The following is a 26,899-nucleotide window of genomic DNA, read 5'->3' as shown; positions in this document are numbered from 1 at the left end:
GCACAATGTAATTGACACACCCGCATTCACCAAAATTTTGTTTGTTCTCAAACCGATTTTTTTCTAGTAAGAACGTAGTAAGGTCTTTATGGTCGTGATGGTCGTGGAGCAACTTTGAACATGCTCAAAACAAACGTAGTGCGGTCGTGGTCAAATTTGATCGTAGTGGAAGCGTAGTAAGGACGTACTAAGGTCGTATTTAGATCGACATGGTCGTAGTAGCATCGTAATGGGATCGTGATGCAGAAGAAAACGACTGCACTGCGATTCCACTACGCTCTCTATACGACCGTCCCGTTTTCACTACGTTCTCATTACAATCATCCCGTTTGCACTACGTTTTCTTCACGCTTCCGCTATGATCATGGCACGTCCATATGTTGTTGAAGACTGTAGTACGTTTCTACCAAGCTCATCCCGTCCTTAATACGTCCTCACTAAGATTTCACTGCGCGCAAGCCACGACCGAATCATGTTCTGTTCTCCCCCACACACTGGTATAAAAACTGAACAAAGGTTGCATATGACCATTGCTTCTTTGAAATCATGGAAAGGCCAGACCAAGAAATATTGATGGAGATGTTGATGCATATTCAGTATATGGCACTTAACGACCAAGCTGCTATATTGTTACTTAGGCGAAGGAGGAGGAGAATCGTAAGACAGCGTAGATCTTTCAGTTTTTGGCGGCATGCTTTTACAATGGAAATATTGGGAGAAATGGATGACAAGAAGGTTCTGAGCTGTATTTATACTGAATCTGGATCTGATTCAGCTGCTGCAAAGCGTGGCGACAGCGGCGCGGAAACGTGGTAGAACCGTAGTAAGACCGTGGTAGAATCGTAGTAAGATCGTGGTACAATCGTGGCAGAAGCGTAGGAAACTCGTGTGGAAGTCGTGGTGAGAGCGTAGTTAGAACGTGATGGACGTAGTGGGAGCGTAGTAAGAACTTGATGAACGTAGTGAGAACGTGGTGAAATCGTAACAAGGACGTAGTTTAATCGTAGTGGAGTCGTGATAAGAGCGTAGTGAGGACGCAGTAACATCGTGAAGACAGACAAAATTACATATTCATGCCGTTCGCACTACGATCTCACCACGATCTAAAAAAATGATAGAACATAGTGAGGTCGTGATGTAGTGTGACAGGGCCATAAAGCTATAATCATTTCTACCCCCCCCCCCCCCCCCCCAAATCTCAACTTTAAATTTGACTGATAAGATAAGAACACACAGGAAGGAATTGATATCGGATATTCAGATCTCGTATCGCCATGTAAAATCAAATGGATATCGTTAAAATATCACATTTCGGAAAACGGAAGCGTGGTTCCACATTTACATTTGATTGTGACGTAGGCCGAGATATACCACTTTAAGTCTATCATTATTACTTCGTGCATTGTGGGTCAGCTCCATTGGACGTGTTGTTATTCGCTCCATAAAAAACATTGATTAGCAAGCCCAAAACAATAAACATGTAATTGAAGATTAGTGTGGTTTTAGTGCGTGTGTGTTTGTTGGTGTATATCTATAACCATCTTTTGAAAACCTTTTCGTTTGTTCTGAAGAAGGGACAGGTCGTCTCGAAAATTTGACAATCTTAATTGTTCGTGTCGTTGGTCATCGCAACGTGCGTCTTTATCAAGAGACATAACAAACATCACATACTATACACACTACGAACAAAAACGACAAATATTGATAATCTACATCGTTAACAAAAACACGAATACACTAACTTATAAGGAACGCAACTTAATTTATACATGGCGTTTGCCAATTTCAAAAACAATTTACTTCGTACTACTGAGTGATTATTAGGTCACCTGAGCTATTGCAATTGGTTGTCGTCGTGCGACGTGCGTTAACAATTGAACATTTTTAACTTCTTGATAACTACCAATCCAAATTTTTTTTTCATATTTGGAATGGAGCATCTTTGGGACAAAAATGTAAATTTCAGGACTCAAGCACCCCTGGGGCGGGGCAAAAACCGCCCAAAATTGACCAATTTTCAAAAATCTTCTTCTCAAGAACCGCACACGAGCAAGAAAAATTGAATGCATAGTGATGCAGAGTAGGGAGGTCTCTACCAAAATTGTAACTTTCATGATCCCCGGGGTAGGGGTTCTGACCCCAGGGTGGGGTCAAACTTGGTATATAGTGTAATAACATCTTCTTTAGTGTTATTGATACTAAATTGAAACTAAGTAGATATTCAGAAAGAACAGGTAGTCCTTTACCAAAATTGTAAATTTGATGATCCCAGGGGTAGGGTATTTTGGTATCAGGGTGGGGCCAAAATTGTCAGTTATTAAATGTGTGAACAATAGACATTTTTAACTTCTTCTTGATAACTATCATTCCAATTCTCCGGGTTAGAATAGGTTCTCAGTACCCCCTTGCTTGTCGTAAGAGGCGACTAAATGGGGCGGTCCTTCGGATGAGACCGCAAAAACCGAGGTCCCGTGTCACAGCAGGTGTGGCACGATAAAGATCCCTCCCTGCGCAATGGCCATAAGCGCCGAGTATAGGCCTAAATTTTGCAGCCCTTCACCGGCAGTGGTGACGTCTCCATATGAGTGAAATATTCTCGAGAGGGACGTTAAACAATATTCAATCAATCAATCTTTTCAAATTTGGTATGAAGCATCTTCGGAACAAGGGGGAGATAATTATAAATTTCAGGATTCCTGCACCCCTGGGACGGGTCAAAAACTGCCCCAAAATTACCAATTTTCAAAAATCTTCTTCTCTAGAACCGCACCATCTTCACAAGTCAAGGGTTATTGATTCGTTACCTCGCACTAACCCTTGACATCAGTCGCTATTTAAAAGTTGGGCTCGAGAAGAAGGATGACGCAATACGCTAAAATTAATCAGCCAATGGGATTTCTTGTTTCAGATGAAAGTTTGGTAAGGGAATAAACAGAAAGTAAAAAATGGCGTCCGTTGACGACAAGATATATGAAAAACATCAAATCGATCATTTGACTGAAAACCAAAAGCTTTCGATATCATGTATCAGAGAAGGAAAATATGTTTTTATTGGGACTAAAACCGGCAGTGGTAAATCGCTATTTTTGGACAATTTGTTTAATTTGTTAAAACATAGTCGACAAACGTACTTCGACAATCCATCATTTTCATTCGGCTCATACCCCAAAACGGTAAACCTCGTCTAATTGTTTCTTCAAGCAAAACGAACTCCCGAAAATCAATCGACGGTATCTGTCTTGTACTAATTGGCCATAAATTCTACACCACAATGCCGTCGCCATGCGTGTTTACTGTTTAGTTTTGTTTTCGACCGATTATAAAAACCGTTGTCTGATTGGTTTGCAGCTTCAGGCTGCAAACCAATCATATGCTTCTTCTCGAGCCCAACTTTTAAATAGCGACTGATGTCAAGGGTTAGTGCGAGGTAACGAATCAATAACCCTTGACTTGTGAAGATGGAACCGCACATCTTTAAGAAAAACTAAATGCATAGTGATGTAGAGCAGGAAAGCCTCTACCAAAATTGTAATTTTCATGATCCCCGGGGTAGGGGTTCTGACCCCCAGGGCGGAGCCTAACTTGGTATATAGTGTTTCTGTGTAAAACACTTAAATGTCATCTTCTTTAGTGTTATTGATACTAAATTGAAACTAAATGGATATTTAGAAAAGAGCAGGTAGTCTTTTACCAAAATTGAAAATTTAATGATCCCCAGAGTTGGGGTTCAGACCCCAGGGTGGGGCCAAACTTAGTATATAGTACTGATGTGTAAGTTTGCTGATACTGTATAAAAATGAAATGCTATCCTTAGGAATAGCAGAAAAGGATATACAACAAAATTGTGAATTTCACAACCCAGGGTTTTGACTCTAGGATATGGGTCCATATTAGTCATATCCTTTGATGTACCTATTATTCCGAGGGAATCCGGGTTAGAATAGGTCCTCAATGCACCTTGCTTGTCAGTTATTAAATGTGTGAATAGACATTTTTAACTTCTTCTTGATAACTATCATTCCAATTCTCCGGGTTAGAATAGGTCCTCGGTACCCCCTTGCTTGTCGTAAGAGGCGACTAAATGGGGCGGTCCTTCGGATGAGATAGCAAAAACCGAGGCCCGTGTCAAAGCAGGTGTGGCACGATAAAGATTCCTCCCTACTCAAAGGCCGTAGCCCCGAGCATAGGCCTAAATTTTGCAGCCGGCATTGGTGACGTCTCCATATCAGTGTAAAATTATCGAGGGGGGCGTTAAACAATAATTAATGATACACCTATTATATTATCTAAAGCCTTTTATCAGTGTATGTACTTTTGAGGCCAGTGAAGTGCTGTATGCTGTTGCTGAACACATATATTAAGAACAGCATTCTTTTCTAGATTCCATAGCTTTTGGGAGTAGTGATACTTTTTCACTAGTACTCAGGTGACCGATAAGGCCTGTGGACCTCTTGTTTTTGAAAGATTTAAAATACATATAGTACTCGGACACATAGCATCGTTTTAGCTCACCTGAGCCGTTGTCTTTCAGTGTCTCCATCGGTGTCGTCGCAAACTTTTCACATTTTCATGTCCAGATCCACCGGGCCAATTTCAACTAAATTTTGCACAAAGCATCCTTGTGTGAAGGGCTTTCAAGAATGTTCAAATGAAGGGCCATGTCCCCTTCAAAGGGAAGATAATCACAAAAATGCAAAAATATAGTCAGGTCATTTGAAAATCTTCTCGAGATCCACTGGGGTAGAGGAGCTGAAATTTACATGAAAGCTTCCTGACATAGTGCAGATTCAAATTTATAAAAGCATGACCCCTGGGGATGGATGGGGCCACAATAAGGGATCAAAGTTTTACATACCAATATATAGGGAAAATCTTTAAAAATCTTCTCAAGAACCACTGAGCCAGAAAAGCTGAGATTTACATGAAAGCTTCCTGGCATAGTGCAGATTCAAGTTTGTTGAAACCATGGCCCCCAGGAGTAGGCCATAACAGGGGATCAAAGTTTTACATCCTAATATATAGGAAAAAAATCTTTAAAAGTCTTCCTCTCAAGAACCATGGGCAAAGAAGTTTACATTTGCATGGAAGCTTCCTGACATAGTGCAGATTCAAGTTAGTTAAAATCATGCCCCGGGGGTAGGATTGGGCCACAATAGAGGATTAAAGTTATATATGCAAATATATAGGGAAAATCTTTAAAAATCTTTTTCTCAAGAACCATTGAGCCAAAGAAGTTTAAATTTACACGAAAGATTCAAATTTGTAAATCTCATGACCCCCGCGGGTAGGATGGGGCCACAATAAGGACCAAAGTTTTACCTGCGAATATATCTGGAAAATCTTAAGGTATGGGCCAAGGTGACTCAGATGAGCGGTGTGGTCCATGGGCCTCTTGTTAGTTCACTTGAGCTATTCTGGTCACCTTTTGTATGTCGTCTGTCTGTCCGTAAACTTTTCACATTTTTATCTTGTTCTCGAGAACCACTGGGCCAATTTCAACCAAACTTGGTAAAAAAAGGGGGGATTCAAGTTTGTTCAAGTCAGGTTCAAAATGGAGATAACCACGAAAATGGAAAAATAGGGTGGGTTATATAAAAAAAAATCTTCTCCTCAAGAACCACTTGGCCAGAAAAGTTGAAATTTACACAAAAGCTTTTTGACATAGTGAAGATTCAAGTTTATTAAATTGATGGCCCCCGAGGATAGAATGGGACCACAATAGGGGATCAAAGTTTTACATGGGAATATATAGGAAAAAATCTTTATCTCAAGAACCACTGGGCAAGAAAAGTTTACAATTACATGAAAGCTTCGTGATATAGTGCAGATTCAAGTTTGTTAAAAGCATCCTCAGGGAGTTGGGTGGGGCCACAATAGGGGGATCAAAGTTCTAAATATAAAAATAAAGGTAAAATCTTTTCTCAAGTACCACTAGGCCAGGAAAGTTCAAATTTACATGGCAGCTCTCTGACAAAGTGCAGATTCAAGTTTGCAAAATCGTGTTCCCCTGGCGTAGGGTGGGGCCACACTAGAGGCTCGAAGTTTTTCAATACATAGGGAAAATCTTCAAAATTCTTCTCAAGAACCACTAGGTCAGAAAAGTTGAAAGTTACATGAAAGCTTCTTGATATAATGCAAATTCAAGTTTGTAAAAATCATGGCCCCCGAGGCTAGGATGGGGCCACAATAGGGGATCAAAGTTTTAAATACGAGTATATTTGGAAAATCTGTAAAAATCTTCCTTTCAAAAGCCACATGGCCAGAAAAGTGGAAATTTACATGAACGTTTCCTGACATAGAGTAGATCCAAATTTGTGCAATTAATAGTCCCCGGGGGTAAGGTGGGGCCACAATTTGGGATCAAAGTGTTATATGCTGATATAAAGGAAAATCTTTAAATGAAAGGTGAAGATAACGAACAGTAATCAATCTCATAACTCCTATAAGCAATACAAAACAGAGAGCTTGTTTTAACAAAGTAATTTTTTGGATGACTGCTCACTTGATTGGAATATTTTTGTTTTCCATTTTTGTTGAAGAAGCAACTGTCTATGGCATCAAAAAGTCTAGTCTTTAATTTATCGTTAGGAATGGTCGTGTAAAGTGTTGAAAAGTCATACGTTTTGATGTTGTTGATTTGAGAAAAGTTTTGTGATTTCAAGTTTACTAAAAGTTCTTAAGAATTTTTTAGAATCCGCATTTGATTTACACCACTTCTGGCATATGTAGTCGCACAGTACGTTTGAAGTTTCTCCTTCACAGCTGTTAATATTTTCGTGAGGAGCAAAGATAGGGGCTTGGTAGAACATTTGCTGGATCCAGGAATGTATCTTTGTTTGTAAGGGTTTTTATGAAGTTTAGGAATTCAGTATAGGAAACTCATATGCATTCGACCATTGACTGGGATATTAAATGTGTCTAAAACGAAGCATAGTTTTGAAGAATTTCGTCTTTTGAAAGGGCAGTTGGAGTATAGGTACGATTACCAGGAGTTAAAGTAATGCCAAGTTACTATTAAGAACTTAAGCTATGGCTTTCATATTTTGTATGTACATTTTTTACGAAAAGACCTTTCATGTGATGCAATGGTGTGCGATCTCGTGACCTTGACCAGGAAGTTTGACCTACTTTTAATAAAAATCTGACCTATTCAATATGTCCTCGACAAATTAAAATAGAGCTTTCATATTTTGTGTATGGATTTCTTATGGCAATGTCTTTCATATCATACCATGAACTATGACCTTGGTCTTATCCAGAACAACAAAATCATGTTAGGCATATTGGTGTGCATCTCTGTTTTATGTGTATTTATTTCAAGTGATGTTGTGATCCTTTGGGGCTAGGTTGGGGCCACAATTTGGAAATCAAAATTTTTCATGGGGAGAAAGATTGATATAAAAATCAGCTGAACAATGGCAGGGTCAAGGTGATTCAGGTAAGCGATGTCCTTCCGTTCGTCCTTCAATTCACCAGCTCATTCATTATTACATTTTTACCATTCATTACTATCGCCAAAGAGTAGGGTGGGGGTGGTCCGTCAATATATCTTATTTTGCATGTAAAAATAACGGAAAATGAAAGTTGTCAAAAAAAGTGGAGAGGAGAAAAAATTCCGAGTTAAAACGGGAAGGGTTTCATTGTTACGTCAAGCAAGTGCAAAGGTCAAATTGGACAAGAGATGAATTACGTCACACGAGGGTGGATGTATTGAATTGAGATTTTCTAATTCGACATAAATTTACGGAAAATGAACGTTATCAAAAAAGTGGAGGGTCAGCCCCCTGATTGTACGTGCCTGATACATTGGTATCTGTCGACAATTTATATCATGAACATTTATATAACTTTGTAAATCAACAGCACAATCGACAAACAATAATATCGTGGCTCCACTCTCCTGTGACGTCATAAGATTTTGCTAAAATTGTATAACACATTCCTATTACTAATCATTGGAGTGGAGGATTACAGAAGTTGCACTCCTTTCATTTTGAGAGAGAGAGAGAGAGAGAGAGAGAGAGAGAGAGGGGAGTTGAATAACTGGCGGCCGCCATATATGATTAAGTGGCGGCCACGAATTAAGATTGATCGATCCTCATGTGATGTCATAGGTTTTTGCAAAAATCTTTATTAGATTAAAATTTGCGCATATTAGAAATATATCATTCAGAGGAATTCTATTCACTGCATAAAATTAAAAATCTGGTAAACTATTGATACTGAAAAGGTTTATATTTTCCATAGATAATCAATTATTTATTATTTAAAAATGTTGTCAAGGGCAATAACTCCTATGCTGGTATTTCTCTTACTGCATGTTTATCATACATAATTTCCCCAATATCCACATTTAATTCATGCATATTTTTTAAACTGTTGACATTTAAAATTTGTCATTTCAACAAGTTTTTACCTATTATGAATATTCTGTATAACGAAAATGTGTGGTTTTCCGATGTTAACATAAACTTCTGTTTTTGTATGTCTGACAGCTTTAAAAATGTGGCAACATACACATTTTCTTTGGTCATTAATTAAATTTAACTATATTGAGTGGAAATTAATACAGTTTTTCCTCTATTGATATTGATAAATCACATGAGGATCAATCCACCTTAAATAAAACGGCGACCACACGATAATAAGTGGAGGCCGCGAGTTAAATAAATATCACTTCTATACCCCGGCACCTACCGGCTTCCGTAATTGATGAAAGAAGCCGTAGTTTGGAAATAATTTTGCAATAAGGCGAAAATAAACCAATCGGAATAATATCATTATTTGCAATAAGATTTACCAAGAGAAAGGGATTTTTTGTGCAAAGCTCAAGTTTACAGGAAAAATATTTAGTTTCAGTGGTACAGTATCTGTACATTTTAATTTTGTCAGTGATTACCGTGTGCAAGTACCTGGTGTTGTTGTCGTTTACGGTCATTAGACGTACCAGCTCTGGTCCGAGATTACACGAGATTTCGCGCAGTAGTGTATTTTCAGATTCAATATGGCTACAACAGCAGCCAAATTTAACGATATATACGATCTCAAAGAGGAACTAGGAAAGTAAGTAACTTGTTTATGAATGATGTTTATTTGCATTGTATAGTAGATGATATGTTTAATTCGGTATCCATCTTTACGGAAAACCGTTCCCTGAGTTTGATTGATATTGACTGTGATGCTATGATACGGAGGAAAAAAAAATCAATACTTTCTCGATCTGTGACGAGCGTACACATTAATTGATTGTGTGCGTTTCATGTCTTTGAAACTTATCATAGTTGCAAGTTAGATGCTTGCTACTGAGTGCAAAGGTCGTTAATATTTATTTGTCTCGGATACATTCAGAGGAAACACCCATGTCAGATTGCATTATAGGGTACATGTGGACATTGAATCTATTGGGCTGAATTCTGTAAATTATTAAAGTTTCAGAGTATTGACACCACTATTCTGTGATGACTAAGACAAATTTTTGTCATAATATTTGAACAGGATTTTGTAGAGCAGTCACTTGTTAAAAAAAACTTTTTCAAAAATGATGGAAATTGATACTAAATATAAGTTTATGCAAGGAAAATGAATGTGTTTCACTGCATGGAATTAAAATTTTTGTCCACAATTTCTCAAGTATGTTTGATACAGTGGGAAAATTTTGTTTAGATATATATATATATTTATATATAGGGAAGAGCAATATATAAAAAAAAAAAATCATCATTACAATATGTGTGTGTATATATATATATATATATATATATATATATAAAAGCACTGAAAAGGCCACGACACCGTGGCCTTTTCAGTGCTTTTATAAATTTCTTTACTGGCCTTGTATCTTCTCAGATCCGACACTTTAAGAAAGCAGGGTGTTGTTGGGTTTTTGTGCTTTTATATATATATATATATATATATATATATATATATATACATACACACATTCCAATTCAATCCATGCAACCAATTTTTGTTTGTAGCAAGTGTCATTAAAAGTAATGATATTTATGTACCGATGTTAAACTAGACCCCAGGGTATACTTAACAAAGATGCAGTACTGAAGTTAGAAGATACTGCCAGAAATGCCAATATTAATAAAGTTTGAAGCTGTGCAGTATCTCTATGGTTTATGTTTTACGTATCTGAAGGTATGTTATTGTTCAATGTTGAGAAGCTGATATAGTTTCCTAAATTATTTTCAAGCTTGTACATACTGTAAGATTAGAAAATGAAATAGTTTGGGGGGAAGGAGGTATATTATCATTGATTCATAGGGATAATAATTGTTTTGCAAATATGCCTAATTAGTTTATTATTAATGTCATTAATACATGCAATTGAACATTAGTCAAAGGTATAATATGTACTTAAAATAATTGATGGTTTTGACAAATCACTTTCATTATCACAATATTTTGTAACCATGTGAAACCTAATGACTAGGACTAGGTACTAGTATATATGATTCTAATGACGAAGGATTTTACAAATATTTTATCTTTGTTACCAATGGAACAACTTGGAAGTTTGCAAACCAAGCACATTTCTTGAAACTGAAAGTAAATACCCCTCCCCCCCCCCCCCCCCCCCCCCCAACACACACAATTTTAGCTTGATTCAGATAATTAAGATATCACATTGAAAATACAATATACATATGTAGGTTAGATACAACAATCAATACATATATTCAGTCACAAAGATAACTTAATTATTTAAAAAGCATACTGAAAGGAAGATTTGCAAGTAGCTGGTCCAGGGGGAAATCATTGAGGCATTCTGTCAGTGAATTCTGATTAATGACTTCTCCCTATTCTTTCTCAATCCTACTGACAATAGTGTTACTGTTAGGGGATGGATGTTTTCCCCTCTAAAATAATTTAGTTCATTCATACTATTGTCTAAGACCCTAGAGTTGGAGTTTTCCCCTGCCAATTGAATTCAGATGTAAGTTCCTGGCTGCTTGGACTTTTTTCGTTAGTGATACAAAGAGTGTAAAGGACACAGTCATTTGGACACCTTTTCTTTTATCTTTTCAATGTCACCATCCACTTGAAGTTTTAGGGACAACCCTCAGGGTTCCAACTTCGACTGAATACCTTAGGGGCCAAGTGGACCCCTGAATAAGAAATTCTGTTAGCCCACATGAAGTTTTAGTAGCCCACACATATCATGAAATTGAATAACATGGGTTTTTTTTTTTTACAAGAAAAAAGAAACATTAGGTCACATTGCAATTTATTTAAAAAATTAAAATATCAATATTTAAATTCTGTTTCCTTCTCCGTATTTCTTTCACATACCTCTCTCATTTCGTCAACCTAGCAACTTTATGATCTTCACGTCGTCTGACTTTAACACATGTTTCTTCAGGCTTTCTATGTTATTTCAAAATTTCTCAGCTTTACGATGCTGTCAAGTTTATAACTTGGGCAAGCTGTCACAACGACTGGACCTTTCGTGTCATGTTTTGTACACACAGCACGTCATCCCCTTTTTGCCGTCATCGAGCCTTATTCTCCCCTTCTTTCCACCTTGGTTAAAAGCAGACGCTTTCTTTTCATTTGAAGTAACCCTTCTGTTGTTCAACTTCTGATTTAAATACATTTTGGAAGGTTTGATACCCCAGGAATCATGCATGTCTCGCCAAGTGGCAAAACCTCAACCGGAAATTGAACTTCAATTATAATAGGACTTGGATCGGTTGGAAAGAAAAATGTTGATCGGACAATTACGGTCGCCAAGTGGACGACGAGAACGAAAATTTTGGTTGCCCACAAGCAAAGTTTAGTCGCCAATGTGAGTGGGCGAGCGGTAATTTGGAACCCTGACCCTGCATACAGTAAAATGTCTAGTAGTTTATTCATGCATATAGAATGATTTTAAAGATGTTTTCTGACAGCAGGTCATTTTACAACTTATTAACTTGGTATTAATTGTAACAAGATAACTGATTAATATTTATTGATAAATGTTGTAGTTTTACATAGTTGTCATCAGCTTCTATTGAAAGTTTCTAAACAACCACCAGGAAAAGATAAATTACGATAGTGAAATTTGATGTGGCTTTAATAATCAAGTTCATGACTATGAGTCGAGATATTTTTGGCTGGAGATTTTTGGTCAGAAAAATTCCAGGTTGGCAGCTTTGAGTCCAGGTTGGTCAGGTAACGGGAAACAAGCATAAAAATTTTTGGCGTAAAATTTTAAATCCGTAAGACCACATCAAAATTCACTCTCGTAATTTATCATTTCCTGATTTTCACAGAGAAGCAGTGTTTATTGTATCATTGTGTATACAGAAACACAAATGGCAGAAAACCTACCTTTTACCACACTACTTTATGCTAATTGAAAATTAACTCTTTCAATGAATGAAAAATGGATTGATCATTAGGAAGAAAATTACATCCATTTTCTGCCATATTGCTTTCCACATGCCCACTCTAAATTTTATTGGGCAATTCATTTTACTTTCCAATCGACCAGTGGCTTAAAAATACTTGAAACAAGTTACCTGCTTCCAGGAGTGTTAGCCAGCTTAACCTGGGGGATGAAACAAGTGCACCCACTGCTTGTTGGCCCACTAGGCTAAGTAATTGATGGAAAAAATCATTTTCTAAATAAAGCATGGACAAAAGAGCATTGATGCAATGGTCAGCATCCATCATGCTTTAAAGCTGTATGACCCGATGTTCATGTATTATTTTTGTGCATTATTACTTTAAAGCAGATCAATTACTTTATAAAGTTATTAACTTTCCCTTAATTACATGCTTGAAAACATCTGCATGTAAAAGAAAACTGTGAGAATATTATTTAGAAAGTAAGTAAGTGTGGTACATATATAAATCATCCCATAATAGAAGTCTATAAATAGACCCACGTGCGTCAGGGGAATCCCAACATGATGTATTAACTCGTCTAGTTTTAAAGCTGAAAGAGCGTAAAACAACGAATTACTAAGAGGTATTTGATATTTTCATTTCTATTAAACTTGTGGCACGGTACTGTTGTAACAAAATACACAGCTTTACACAGATAAGACCACTGCTGATCTGAAAGTTTGAACTGGTCATGTGACTATCACTTGAAATGGCAGAGTGACGCGGTTAATTGTAAACATCGATTTAAAATCAAATAATTTGGGTTGAAACATGTGAAATAATGTATGATATGTCATACAGCCTCATAACTACATACGTGCAATGATTTAATAGCGTTTTTACGAGATGGAAAAAAATATTGTAATTCGGACCATACATCTTTAACAATTGGAACATTTTTAACTTCTTCATAACTACCATTCCAATTCTTTTCAATTTTGGTTTGAAGCATCTTTGGACAAAGGGGACACAATTGTAAATTTCAGGACTCCTGCATCCCCGGGACCTTAGGGATGGGGCAAAAATTGACCAATTTTCAAAAATCTTCTCTTCAACCTCACATCTATAAGAAAAACTAAATGCATGGGTCCAAATTACTCATTTCGTGTCTCTTGTAATGTTACATATATTATGATATCATTAAAGTCTTTCATCAGTATAGGCACTTTCGGGGGCTTTTAAGTTTTAAGAACACATCTTGTTTTATACTGTTGCTGAATAATAGAATTTAGCTTAGATATTCAGAACATGAAATTTTTTCTAGCTTTCATAGCCCTTAGGGTTAGTGATACTTTTAACTTGTGTGACCAAATCAAGGCATATGGGCCTCTTGTGTAATTATTGAAATAATTTATATAACATACAAGAACATGCAGACTTAAAACATTGTCACTAGCATCACTGTCTTTACAGCCCCTTATTAACAAAGCAACAAAACAGACACGCTGCAGTAATGTTTGATGCAAGCTGTCTATCGACTTCTGTAAATATTATTTCTCAATAGACTAGAAAAATGCCTCCCATTTTTTTGTCAGTCACTCTAGTTCAGTTCTCTGACTTGTAAAGTAAGGGTTGTTTATCCTGGCTTCTTCTGATTCTTTTATGTGGAAGTAGTTGTAAGAAATGTAGTATAAAGAGGTCAAATGTACTATTCCAAATGTATGACAATCCAATGCTTTAATGGTAATATATATAACATATATATATATATATATATATATGAAGATGTTAATTTCTGAATAGGATTTATCATTCTAAATAGGATTTATCAAAGAATGTTCATAGTGCATACAATTATTATCCCCTCGCAAGGTTTGTGTAACATTGAACTTGTAGATGTGCTACAGGCCCAGGGATTTTTTTAGGGTCTGTAGGGGGCCGAAATATTAGGCCCCATTCAGCAAATATTTCCCCCAATTTTTGCTTTAAAATTCCCAAACAATGAAAACAAATCAAAGCAGGGTATCCTTTGTAGCTCACCTGAGCTGAAAGCTCAAGTGAGCTTTTCTGATCTCCTGTTGTCCGTCGTCTGTCCGTCTGTCTGTAAACTTTTTACATTTTCGACTTCTTCTTCAGAACCACTGGGCCAATTTCAACCAAACTTGGCCAAAAGCACCCTTGGGTGAAGGGCTTTCAAGTTTGTTCAAATAAAGGGCCATGTCCCTTTCAAAGGGGAGGTAATCACTAAAATGCAAAAATAGGATAGAGTCATTTAAAAATCTTCTCAAGAACCACTGGTTCAGAAAAGCTGAAATTTACATGAAAGCTTCCTGACATAGTGGAGATTCAAGTTTTATAAATCATGACTCCCGGGTGTTGGATGGGGCCACAATAGGGATCAAAGTTTTACATGCGAATATATAGGAAAAATCTTCAAATATGAGCCAAGGTGACTCAGGTGAGCAATGTGGCCCATTGGCCTCTTGTTCATAAATCATTAAAGGCCCACAGATTACAGGTTTTGCTTCAAAATTGTTAAATAAACATAATTGTTTGGTCTTTTATTTAAATGAGGTAAGCTTTGACCAAAATGTAAATCAGAAGGAGTCCAATTATTCCTTAATGCACTGGATTGGTTTTCTTCTACTTCTTTTATCCATGGAACATTTCCCTCAATTTCATGCAAATGCCACTATCAGGGCTCGAAATTAACATATGCCTGTCAGTCCGAGACTGGTTAAAAGTCTGGCTGACTGACTGACATTTGTTTCAGTCAGTCCGATGAGACTGACCAGTTAATTTTCTAAAGCATCATTTTGGAAAATATACTTATGAAATTTACACATTTAGCATGCTTCGATCTGTAGACCTATCAGACAAATCTGATTTGTAAACATAAATCCCACATTTAAGTGTTACAATATTGTTTAAGACATATTGAGCTAAATTTCATTTTAATAACATTAATGAAATTTGCATAATTATTTCTGGAAAACTCTGTTGGACTGGTAAATTTTTCTGCGGACTGGTTGAAACTATACCCCATCAGTCTGAATGGAAAGGCCCAGGCCCTTGAAATCAAGACCTTAAAAAAACTATGAAGCCACATTTTATGCTCGATCGATTTGATGCTTCACATGTTGCATTGTTATCAAGAGAGAGAGAGAGAAAAAAAACCTATTAATTTTGGGGTCAGAAGGTGAAATTTCAAGGTCACTACTTTGTGTAGACACTCTACAGGTATTTTGTTGTTGTTGCTTGATTGATTTGGTACTTCATACATAGCTGTATTATTAAGAGAGGAAGAACCCTATTGATTTTGGGGTCAAAAGGTCAAGGTCACTATGGGACTTCATTGAAAAAGCATGTAGACACTCATTGCAAGGAGATAATCCTTACCTTGTAGAACTCTTGTTCATTTCAATTTAGGTGTTAATGTTCATTGTCATATACTGCACATCCACTATCACACCTCACCAACAGCTAACAATGTACTGAGTATTTGGAAGTAAAAGAATGTGAATCTTATTTGCTTGATTGACTCCAAACTTGGTACATTGGTACAGCATAAGGAGTTGATGACACCTATGGATTTTTTAGGTCACATGGTCAATCCACTCTGAACTAGTGCTGGGTATTGCGACCTGAAAATCGTATTGCGATATATTGCAATATATCACAATATTATAACAATCTTTATGAAATAAAAGAAAAACAGTTATCTTCTGATATTTCTTTAATTCTACTTGAAATACTATTAACAAACATTGACAAATGAATAGCTGAATCAAAAAATGGATCAAGTTAATAGATTTTTAGGCTATTTGTTCAGCTATTGCTGAAGCTCTTGGGCTCTTGCTAGGATATTTCAATTCAAATCCACAACTTATCATTGCGGAAAGTGAAACAGGACTCGGGGGAGGGGGAGTAGAAGTCGATACAACCTGACACAATCCCATTTATTTTTGCTCAAATTGATGCTAACATTGCAGTGTTGCCTCCGCATGTATCTGGCTTGTAGTGTCACCGTTTTTGTTACAATAATCACATACAGGTCCGTGTTTGTCCAACTCTTGATTCTGTATTCCTTATAGGGGCTCTGAGATTGATCACTGTTCTTTATCTTCACCTTTTTATACAGCCACATCTGTTACAACTATTTCGTTTTCTTTGTTTAGTTTGAAGTGATACATACCATTGGAGCCTTTGCTCTTTCATTCAGGCATTCACGATCAGTTTAATTCGCCGTCATTTTTAAACTTTAAATCAGGGGCAGGTAACTTATTTAAGGAATTTACAGAATATTGAACCCGAACCGGTATTTACAAAAATCGCGATATGTATTGCCAACAACGGAATCGGGATTCACTGGTTAACCGGTAATATCACACAGCACTACTCTGAGCAAAGGAAAATATTGTTTGCTCAATATTTTGAAATGGTATGGTACTACTGTCAATTAAATGATGCATGTGTATAACCCGTTTCAATTTTGCACCATGGGGGGCATACATGTTTTACAAATATTTCTTGTTTTTAAAAGTAGTTCCACTCTCCTGTGACGTTTTAAGATTTTTCAAAATCAATGATCTATTTAGATTTATGCACAATATTACCATAAATTTTATTGGAGACTTTTCCAATGATTATATATTTTAAAAAAAAAATCTTTTTCAAAAATAAAATATTTCAAAAGTCTAAGGTGAATTATAAATAATTAATGATATATTTCAAAATATTGATTCCAAGGGCAATAACTCTGTTTTTATTGAATCCTTAAAATATGAAATTCATTATGCGATAGATTTTCTTTTTGTTTTACAGAAATTTTGAATAGTTTTGTAAAGAAATGTCTTAGGAAATTATATTGAGTACTGAAATCATTTTAACAAGTTTTTATGAAATTTTGATATGCTGTTAAAGGAAAATTGCAATTTTCTGTTGTTGATATATGATTTTGTATATGTATATGTCTTGCATCTTAAAAAGTGTGATGACCTATATATTTTATTTAATAATTTATTAAATTAGTTTTTAAATCTAATAAATGGAAATAAGTACACATTTTAAACATTTATTAGATAATAATCAAGGGTCGAAATTAACTTTTTCTACCACAGGCTAATTTTAGCCTGTGGGTAAAAAATCCACAGGCTAAAATGAAAGCCTACAAGCTAATATAAAAATAATGAAACCATGCTCTTTTTTCATGTTTTTTTTTTAAATCAACGATTTTCCCCATCATTACTGAGCCTAGTGGGTCAACACAGGCATCGTTTGGACAGGATACTAAGTTACGTAAGTCATATGGTGCAATGTTTAGGTCTCTTGATTATCGCACCTCTAATTCACAACCTGTTTACCGCAGGTCTAGATCCAGTCTTTCAATTTCATGCCACATGAGGGTTGTCACTAATGATTTTTCAAAACGAATCCCGGACTCATGGTTTTATAAACACCACGATAACGAACCCCATGAACTTTTTTGATAATCGTCTACGCGGTGAGCAGTGCACTCGTGTCATCACTACAACCCGACCTCAATATGACAATAAATTAATTTAGATAGGACCATCTCATGATTCTGATAAAAATGACTACAGGAAGACTTGGTAAAACATAGACTTCGATTTTTCTTTTTAGATAAATGAATAACAAAAACCTCATACTTGGAATTCAATTTAATCAACCTATAGGTGAACAGGACTCGTGACACATGTCTATATTTTTCATCATAATGCGATGTCCGACCTCTAAAGCATTTGTTTGACTCCGAGTTTCTTAAAAAAAATCATAAAAGAAAAATCCGGATAGAAACGGTTGTTGAAATCAGTCGTTCATGTAAGCGGTTGTATGATTCATAGTGCAAGTTTAAAAAAATCGAATAGCGCATCATCGTATAAAACGGATACGACACGATCATAGTTTGTAATCACCACTCGCTAAGATTTTCGAGTGTCCACTATTTTTACTCGCTATTTTTCAAATGTACTCGCATTTTGCGAGTATTTCTCGCTAATTTCGAGCCCTGATAATGCAAGTATGGAGTTAAAGCAACATTTTCAATAAAGAAAATAATGTACTAGATGACCATTTGATTAGACAACTTCTGGTTTGATCTGAGGAAGTCTGTTTTTTTTCATTATATAGTGTGTCCTGCGGGATGTATTAGTCCCAAAAGGACAGTTCTAGTTTCAGTAGGAAATGTGATCGCCCCCTTCAAAGAAGGTCGGTATGTATGTCGGTCGGAAACCACATATTGTGTGCTCAATATCTTGAGAACCATTCACTAGATTGTAATGATATTTGATATGTGGGTTGGTTATGAGTAGAAATTAGGACCTCTATTGATTTTCAGGTCAAAGGTCAAGGGTCAATCAACTCCGGACATAGGAAGATACTGTCTGCTCAATATCTTGAGAACCCTTTGCTTGACAGACATAAAACTTGGTACACTGGTATATCCTAAGAAGATGACCCCTATTGATTTTGAGGTCACATGGTCAAGGGTCAAACTGAACATAGGAAGATACTGTCTGCTAAATATTTTGAGAACCCTTAGCTTGACAGACATCAAACTTGGTACACTAGTACATTGTAAGGAGCAAATGATCCCTATTGATGTTTAGGTCCCATAGTCACAGGTGAAAGGTCAAACTGGACATAGGAAGATATTGTTCACTCAATATCTTGAATTGTTTTGGCACTACTATCAATTAAATGATGCTGTATAACCCTTTTCATTATACCGCTCTTCAAATAAGAGGTTCATATTGCTTTGCACCTGTTGTTCAGTCGGTATGGCGGTCAGTAGACCACTTGTTGTCCACTCAATATCTTGAAAACCATTCGCTTGATCGTAATGATATTTTTTATAGTGTTGATATAACATATCATGTATAGTGTTCAGGGACTAACATTTACAGTTGTCAGATTGCCTGGGACAATTGTTTTGCACTACTATCAATGAAATGATGCATGTGAATAATCCTTTTCAATTTGCACCATGGGGTCTTGTTTTCACTTTTTATTTTTTATTTTATCTTTTTTTAAAGTCCACAAATCTGTGGCAAGTATAAATAAAGTTCTCATACACAAGTAACAGCTGCAAGGATGTATAGATATATATAGATTTGTAATGTATATGAGATGGCAAACTTTAGTATCTGCCATATCACAAGCCCCAGTTGTACATGCCCCCTTTACAGCCATTGACAATAAAATATAGCCCCTAGTTAAGAATTAACAACATTGTAGTTTGTTAATCCGGTTCTTGGCATGCTTATGTATGGTCAATGAAAATATGGACAAAATGGTTGAGAATTAATTGTGTAAGAAATGTATAATTTTCTGTACAAAATAGGTGAAAATTAACTATGTAAGAAGTGTATAATTTCCTGTACAAAATGGGTGAGAACTGTGCAAGAAATGTATGATTTCCTGTACAAAATGGGTGAGGATTAACTGTGTAAGAAGTGTATAATTTCCTGTACAAAATGGGTGAGAACTGTGCAAGAAATGTATAATTTCACGTACAAAATGGATGAAAACTGTAAGAAATGTATAATTTCCCGTACAAAATGGGTAAAAACTGTGTAAGAAATAGTGATGAAACGATTGTCGCCGAAGATCGATTGTCAGTCGTTCAGAGATCTATGATGCTACTAATCGATTACAAAATAAAAGTCGACGACATCACTGACTAAACAAAATCCTGAAATCACTTCATCTTTGTTTAAATTTTATTTTCTGTATGTCAAACACGATCAAAATCAAGCAAACAAAATGGTTGGAGATATGAAGGACGGTAACAACAACATTCAACAGTCAAATAAAGGAGTGTATCTCTGATATGTTTGATATATTGAGATTATAAATAAATTTCATTACTTGATATATTGAAATTCTGATTTATTTACCTGTGAACAAATAAAACAAAGAAGAATTGTTTCCATATGTTTAATGATTCTGTTATATTTATTTATCTTAAATGACAATTCCGATTATAATCTATTATTAATCCATGCGTCCGATTATTACCGATAATCGATTATGGTTTTTGGTCTGATTGCCTATCACTAGTAAGAAATGTATAATTTCCTGTACAAAATGGGTGAGAACTGTGTAAGAAATTTGTTCATTTTAAGAGATTATAAAATTCTGCTCTCAGAATCAATTTATAGTAAATGTGTGATTTCAACTTAACATTTCTTAAAAATTATCCACTTTTAATTGTTTTCAGAGATAAAACAAAAACTGGAAACTAAAAATAGTGATAAATTACTCGGGACTACGTTTACACCCAGGGTGGAAGAAATCTTTATAAAAACTACATTAGAATGAATTTATTCATGAATTTCACAATACTCGTTGTTGCAAAATAAATTGATACTGAGAGCCGAATTTTATAATCTCTTAAAATGACTGAAAAATCAACAAATGTTTATTTTGGCACCTCGGGTAGTCCCAGACCACTTTTACACGGTCCCTTCTTTAACACACTGATTTTGACTTGTCATTCTATACATGGGTGATGCCATTTACCTGATCAAGATATAGGTCTCACAATGGGTGTGACCTGTCAACAGATAGGGGCCAAAATATATATTAGAATATGTAGAGAAAAATCTTTTTCTCATGAAAAGCAAGGCCATGATTACCCATAATCATTACCTCAGATGAGCTTTTATGATCACCTGTTAAGCATCTATAGTATTATCTCTTGTTAAACAGAGAGGAGCAGAAAAGCTTCACTATTGGTATTTTGTGTGCACATGGCAAAAAGGCATTTTCAAAATCGGAAGACATCATTTACACTGAAGATAGAATTTGATAGTATTAATTAAGAACATGGCAACAATCATAAGTCAAGTTGCACTGTGTCATCCAATTTCCATTATACGTGATCAACCATGTGCTATAAAATATGTGTTTCAATTTTCAAGTACTTTTATTTTCTGTTATTTCAGAGGGGCATTTTCCATTGTAAAAAGATGTGTTCAGAAAACAACAAGCCTAGAATTTGCTGCAAAAATAATCAACACCCGCAAACTTTCAGCCAGAGGTAAGGAAGCTTTAAATACTGTATTAATTGAAACAAGGAAATTCTCACAATGTGTTATTTCATCCATCTTACCCTAATTCTAAATGGAATTAAAATTTATGTTGCAATAAAATGATTTTGAGCAAATTCAAAAATGGGCAAAGCTCTTTTCCATGCATATGTGATAAAATAACATTGACAGAAATTTCTCGGTATACAACTTAGGGTATTGTGGTAGTAAGGTTGTCTTGTTAATTAGTTTCTTAAAAATCACCATAAACATGGATATTTGAATGAGTTAAAAACTTGCAAATTTTCATATGCCCATCTTTAGATGGGACATATTTTGGTACAGTGATGTCTGTACGTCCATCCGTCCATTCGGGGTTTTCTGTTTCTGTTTTCATTTCCCTGTCACACATCAAGCTGGAACTTGCTTTGTAGCTTCTTTGTGGGTCACTCTAGTTCATGATGCAATTTTGGTGCATGTTGACCTCTTGCAGGAGTTTTGCCCCCTTATTCGAAAATTAATGTTATATGGACATGGTCGTCAGTAATGCAAGAATCTGTGTCCTAGGCGCAGAAAATTCATTTGGGACGCAATTATGGAGGGTACATAATTTAGGAGTGCAATGGTTCACTATGGTTTGATTCATCACGGTATATTTTGTTGGTTCAATACACAGTACGAAACTTGTAATTTTGGTTTGATACATTTTTAGCTCACCTGAGCAGAAAGCTCAAGTGAGCTTTTCTGATTGCCTGTTGTCCGTCGTCTGTAAACTTTTTACATTTTTAACTTCTTCTAAATCATTGTGCCAATTTCAACAATGGTTGAAAGTTTGAAAGCGATGAAATTCAAATCTTGCGATATGCATATATTTACTTTCGCTATTTTACGCGTCATTATGTGTGACGTCATATGCGCCCTCGGGTTTGAAAACATCTATTAGCCATTTCATCAACAGATTAGATTTAATCGACAAAACACCAATTATCACGTTAATGGCTGGTGAATAACATTGCATTAATGTGTTTTGTGTCGTGTAAGGGTGTACAAGTTGTTGGTAGAAGGGATTTAGACTGAGCATTTTTCAATTTTTCGAACTTTACCTTTAAAAACACCCAGTCACCTTTTCAAAAACCGCTTGGACAGAGACCCAGATAAACTGCGAGAAAATGGATATATCGAAGCTATAAGCACTGCTATGCCTACAGCATATACAGTGAAAGCGAAATGTCGTCGGACCGACGGACATGTCCGGTAATTTGACTCTCGGTCCGGTAAACTTCGTTATATTTTCGGTCCGAATGTCCGGTGACTTTCCAGCAACAGTATCGAAAACTACGCAGCATTTTCCCCCTTATATAACTGGTACCGATAAACGTTACCATTTCCAATGCCAAAAACCGTTGATTTTTCCCAATTTTGAGACTAAAAGTTCCCAATTCACTTGCCGAAAAATAGACCGCTGAAATCGTAATTTTCTTAGTCTGAAACGTTGTACGAGTTAACTAAAATGTTCCCTTCCGGTATTAAATCGAAAGTACAGATCATGGCAGTGTGATTTGTACGATGATTCCTTATGTTTCACAACAACAAATATTACCGTAAAAAAGTTTGTAAAGAGATGAATATTTCTTGTTTTGTTGTATTTATTCTTTTCTTTTAGCTGAAATCATTTGCTGTTTCACAACAAATATTACCGTATAAAAATTTGTTTTGTTGTATTTTTTCTTTTCTTTTAGCTGAAATCATTTGCCTATACATTGGTAGAAAATTCCCAATTTGTTCGATTTTGACGCTATTTTTCCCAATTGAATGGGTACCGGTACCAGTGGGTAGAGAAAAAAATCGCTGCTACGTTTCGACTTCCAGTTCCATTTATAAAAAAAAAAAAAAAAACATACAAAAACGGCAATATGTTCCAATTAAAATGGAACAGTAATGCAGTCCACAGTAAACCTTTAAAACGAAAATCCAATGACCAGTAGGCTCAAAGTCTTTCATGTTTTAATATAAAATTACTACTACTTTTTTTCGGTCTGGTAAAGTATGATTCGGTCCGGTAATGTTCCTGTGTTTACCAGACCGAATGTCCTGTAAAACATTTCAACATTTCGCGATCACTGCATATACATAATTCTGTTCTAGTCTTCAAATTGAATACACACTCGGATCAACTGACCTTCACCTTGTAACACCATATAACTTGTGCTCTCAGTTTCTACCAACTGGTAGATTTACAAAAATTCTAAAGATAAAAAAAGAATTGAACTTTTAATCATAAGTACATGTAGAATATTGCATTTCCTAACTTTAAATTGAATTATAGAATTATTTCTCATTGAACATATAACATTTTGATTGAGTGCGTCAGTATAACACTGTGCTTCCACTTCCTAACAAAGTGCAGATCACAATTCAAAAATAATAATAAGATTGCTTTCTTGAAATAAAATATTGTGATTTCCACCTTAAATTTGATTATTTTTATTGACTTGTGTGTGTGTGTGTTTTTCTTCTTTTTTCTCTCTCCGAAATGCACCCGTGAAGAAGGGCGCATGTGACGTCACTATACCACGTGACTACCTAATTAACTAGACTTTTTGAAATTGGAGCTTAGATTTAAGTCTGTATTATGGTTAATTATTGCAATATTTCAGCAAATGAACTCTTAAAAATCAATTAGTAAGGAAGACAAAATGCATGAAATTTTGTATACTTTGAAAACATGAGATGTGTCCTTTAAGGACCCAAAGTCAGCAATTAGTAACAAATAGATTTTCATTTAATTTTTCACAAACACCTTATAAAAACACCCTATATAACCTTCTCATGGGCATATTATGTTTCCAGTACTCTTGTTAAAACACCTGCTGATGGTATTGATAAACAAACTAGGGCAATGTATATCAACTTTCTAATAAATCATATATATATAAGTGTTTGTCCAAGGACAAAGCACAGCAATGGTTTTTGAGTTTTAATTTGTACAACTCTTCAAGGTCAAGACCAAGTACTTCAGAAACTTTTCCAAATGTTTTTTTTTTAAGTGTTAAAGCACAGAGTAAATACCATAAAATCATTAATTTTTATTGGGGGACAGTTAGGTTTTCATCATTTTTGTGATATAGATATACACTGCATGTACACACAGATGAAACTATATGCTAACGGCCATCAATATATCTATAAAAATGAATTTCCTTGTTTCATGTTAGGAGTGTACATGATTCAAATCTTTAACATTTGCACTTTTATGATTTAAATGTTACACGACACATAAATTTGCCACAAATTGTATATAATTCTTAGTTAAAGATTACAAACCATGACGAAAACTGCTTGTTATAGGGTTTAAAAATCAGTAAATTTTTTGGCATTCCTCGTGACAAAAAAGGGGAACTATTAAAACTATTTAGAAAAAATTGTCTGTGGCGTCTAATTATAAAATTTTAACTTTTGTACAGTAAAATTGCTTTTGTTGACCACAAAAAAGGGGCCAAATCCAATAACTATTTCACATCAACCTCTATGTCCTCCACAAAGAAGAAAAACTGAACAAAAACATGAAATGAAATCAATATATTATAAAAGATGTTTATTTTTCACAAATAATAAAAGTTCAAAAATAAGTAACTCTACAATAATTTGCTTGTAATTACGGGAGTTTTAGGATCAGGGGGAGGTAGCTGTTTGCTTTAAGTTCAAAGTCACAATAACAAGATATATGAAATAGTTATGCCTCCTTCAAAGAAGAGGGGCATATTGCTTTGCATCAGTTGGTTGGTCTCTTTGTGGGTAGACCACATATTGTCTGCTCAATATCTTGAGAACCATTCACTTGATCATAATGATATTTTATATGTGGGTTGGTTGTGAGTAGAAGAGGACCTCTTTTGATTTTCAGGTCAATTGTCAAGGGTCAATCCACTGTGAACATAAGAATATACTGTCTGTTCAATATCTTGAGAACCCTTTGCTGGACAGACATCAAACTTGGTACACTGATACATCCTAAGGAGTAGATGGCCCTTATTGATTTTGAGGTCACATGATCAAAGGTCAAGGGTCAATTTACTCTGGACATGGGAAGATACTGTCTGTTCAATATCTTGAGAACCCTTTGCTGGACAGACATCAAACTTGGTACACTGGTAGATTAGGGCTGAAACGATACGCCCCCTTCACGATATGATGCATATTGCAATACTTATGCCATGATTCAATGCTTTCCATATGATACAATTTACAGAAGAAACCAATCATAACATTGAGGAAAAATATAATTGCCAAGATTCACAATCATAATTTCAGTGCTCCAAGTTGCGAGTAAAACGGTCACATTTGCGACCAGAAAATCGATTTTCGACTAGAGATTATATCTAAGCCGCATTTTTGCGAGTGGAAAAAATTGGGCATTCAGTAAAATTTTGAAATCGGGATCTGAAGTCTGAATAAATATTTTTCAGTCTTGGTCAAAACAGCATTTGAAAGCAATCAAGATGGTGGTAAAACGAGGGTTAAAGCACTTTGGATTTATCAGTAGTTAAAAGTAGAAGCCTAGACCTAGTACATGTAACAAAGAAATTCAAGAATCACACGGAGAAAGTTCTGCATTTAAAGATGACGTAACTGTGTCTAAAGAAAATGCAAAAGTAAAGGAAGAACCCCAGTCCTCGTGGCTGAAGGAATTTTTGTGGTTTATATACAGAGATTGCAAAATGTTTTGCAGAATTTGTGAGGCCAATCAGCCAGCAACTTCCACCATTTCTGGACATCCATTGTCCGATTTCACCACGACCTGGTGTACAACTTTCAAATGTGGAAGTGTGACTATTCACGGTAACAGTAAGAGACATGTCTTCTCCGTGACTGCATAATTAGCAGTAAGTCGAGCGGGGCAACTGTTGCTGCTGATTTTCACAGACAATTACAAACTCGGGATGTAGTGTTCTTAGTGATGCTGGTACTAATTGTTCAGCAAAAGATCCAACAAAAGTAGAAGCTCTTATTCGCATAAGCAGTGAAGGCCCACTTATTGAGAACTTTAAAGCAAATCCTTGTGTGGAACGCTGGGTTTTCTTCCCCAGAAGCGTACTGTAAAATACACAGGATGACCCAATGCAATACAACTTTTGCCAGAGTAAATACTTGACTTGTTAGCATCCAGCATGTTTCACAGCACATTTCTATTCAGTTTAAAAATAAAACAAAACGCATACATGGGTGTAGATTGTTTTCTTGAAAGATATTCAAATTAAAAAAAACTTGTAGGTCTTATTTACAAAATCTTTTACCATGGTGAGTAGAAATTTTGAACATGGCGACTAGAAATTTGAAAATGGCGACCAGAAATATTTCTAGGTCGCCATTTTGCGACCTAATAGCAGATGTGACTTGGAGCACTGAATTTTAAAAGCGAATTATTTCCAAACTGCCAAACAGTAAGATTGCTGTTGGCTCCATGGTTTAAACTGACAAAGCACATTATTATTTTCGTCAGACTCAAGGCAAGTCTGAACGTT

The 26,899-nt window shown here is 35.7% G+C and overlaps 1 protein-coding gene across 15 annotated transcripts in view; it reads left to right on the top strand.

Annotated features, from left to right (window-relative positions):
• Positions 1-8,748: 8,748 nt before the first annotated feature.
• LOC125670618 (calcium/calmodulin-dependent protein kinase type II delta chain-like) overlaps positions 8,749-26,899 on the top strand; it is a 106,091-nt gene continuing 87,940 nt past the window's right edge. For 14 of the 15 annotated variants that reach the window (XM_048905884.2, XM_048905887.2, XM_048905880.2 and 11 more), the window contains exons 1-2: positions 8,874-9,063; positions 21,294-21,388. In XM_048905884.2, the coding sequence (XP_048761841.1) occupies positions 9,005-9,063; positions 21,294-21,388 (154 nt within the window). In that variant the 5' untranslated portion in view covers positions 8,874-9,004. Of the gene's footprint in view, positions 9,064-21,293; positions 21,389-26,899 lie in introns of all 15 variants that reach the window. The other variant, XM_048905891.2, reaches the window with a different exon arrangement.

Source organism: Ostrea edulis, chromosome 4 (genome assembly GCF_947568905.1).
Source record: "Ostrea edulis chromosome 4, xbOstEdul1.1, whole genome shotgun sequence".
In the NCBI taxonomy this organism is placed as follows: domain Eukaryota; kingdom Metazoa; phylum Mollusca; class Bivalvia; order Ostreida; family Ostreidae; genus Ostrea; species Ostrea edulis.
The sequence above is the reverse complement of the archived record's forward strand: the minus strand, read 5'-3'. Positions and strand labels throughout refer to the sequence as shown.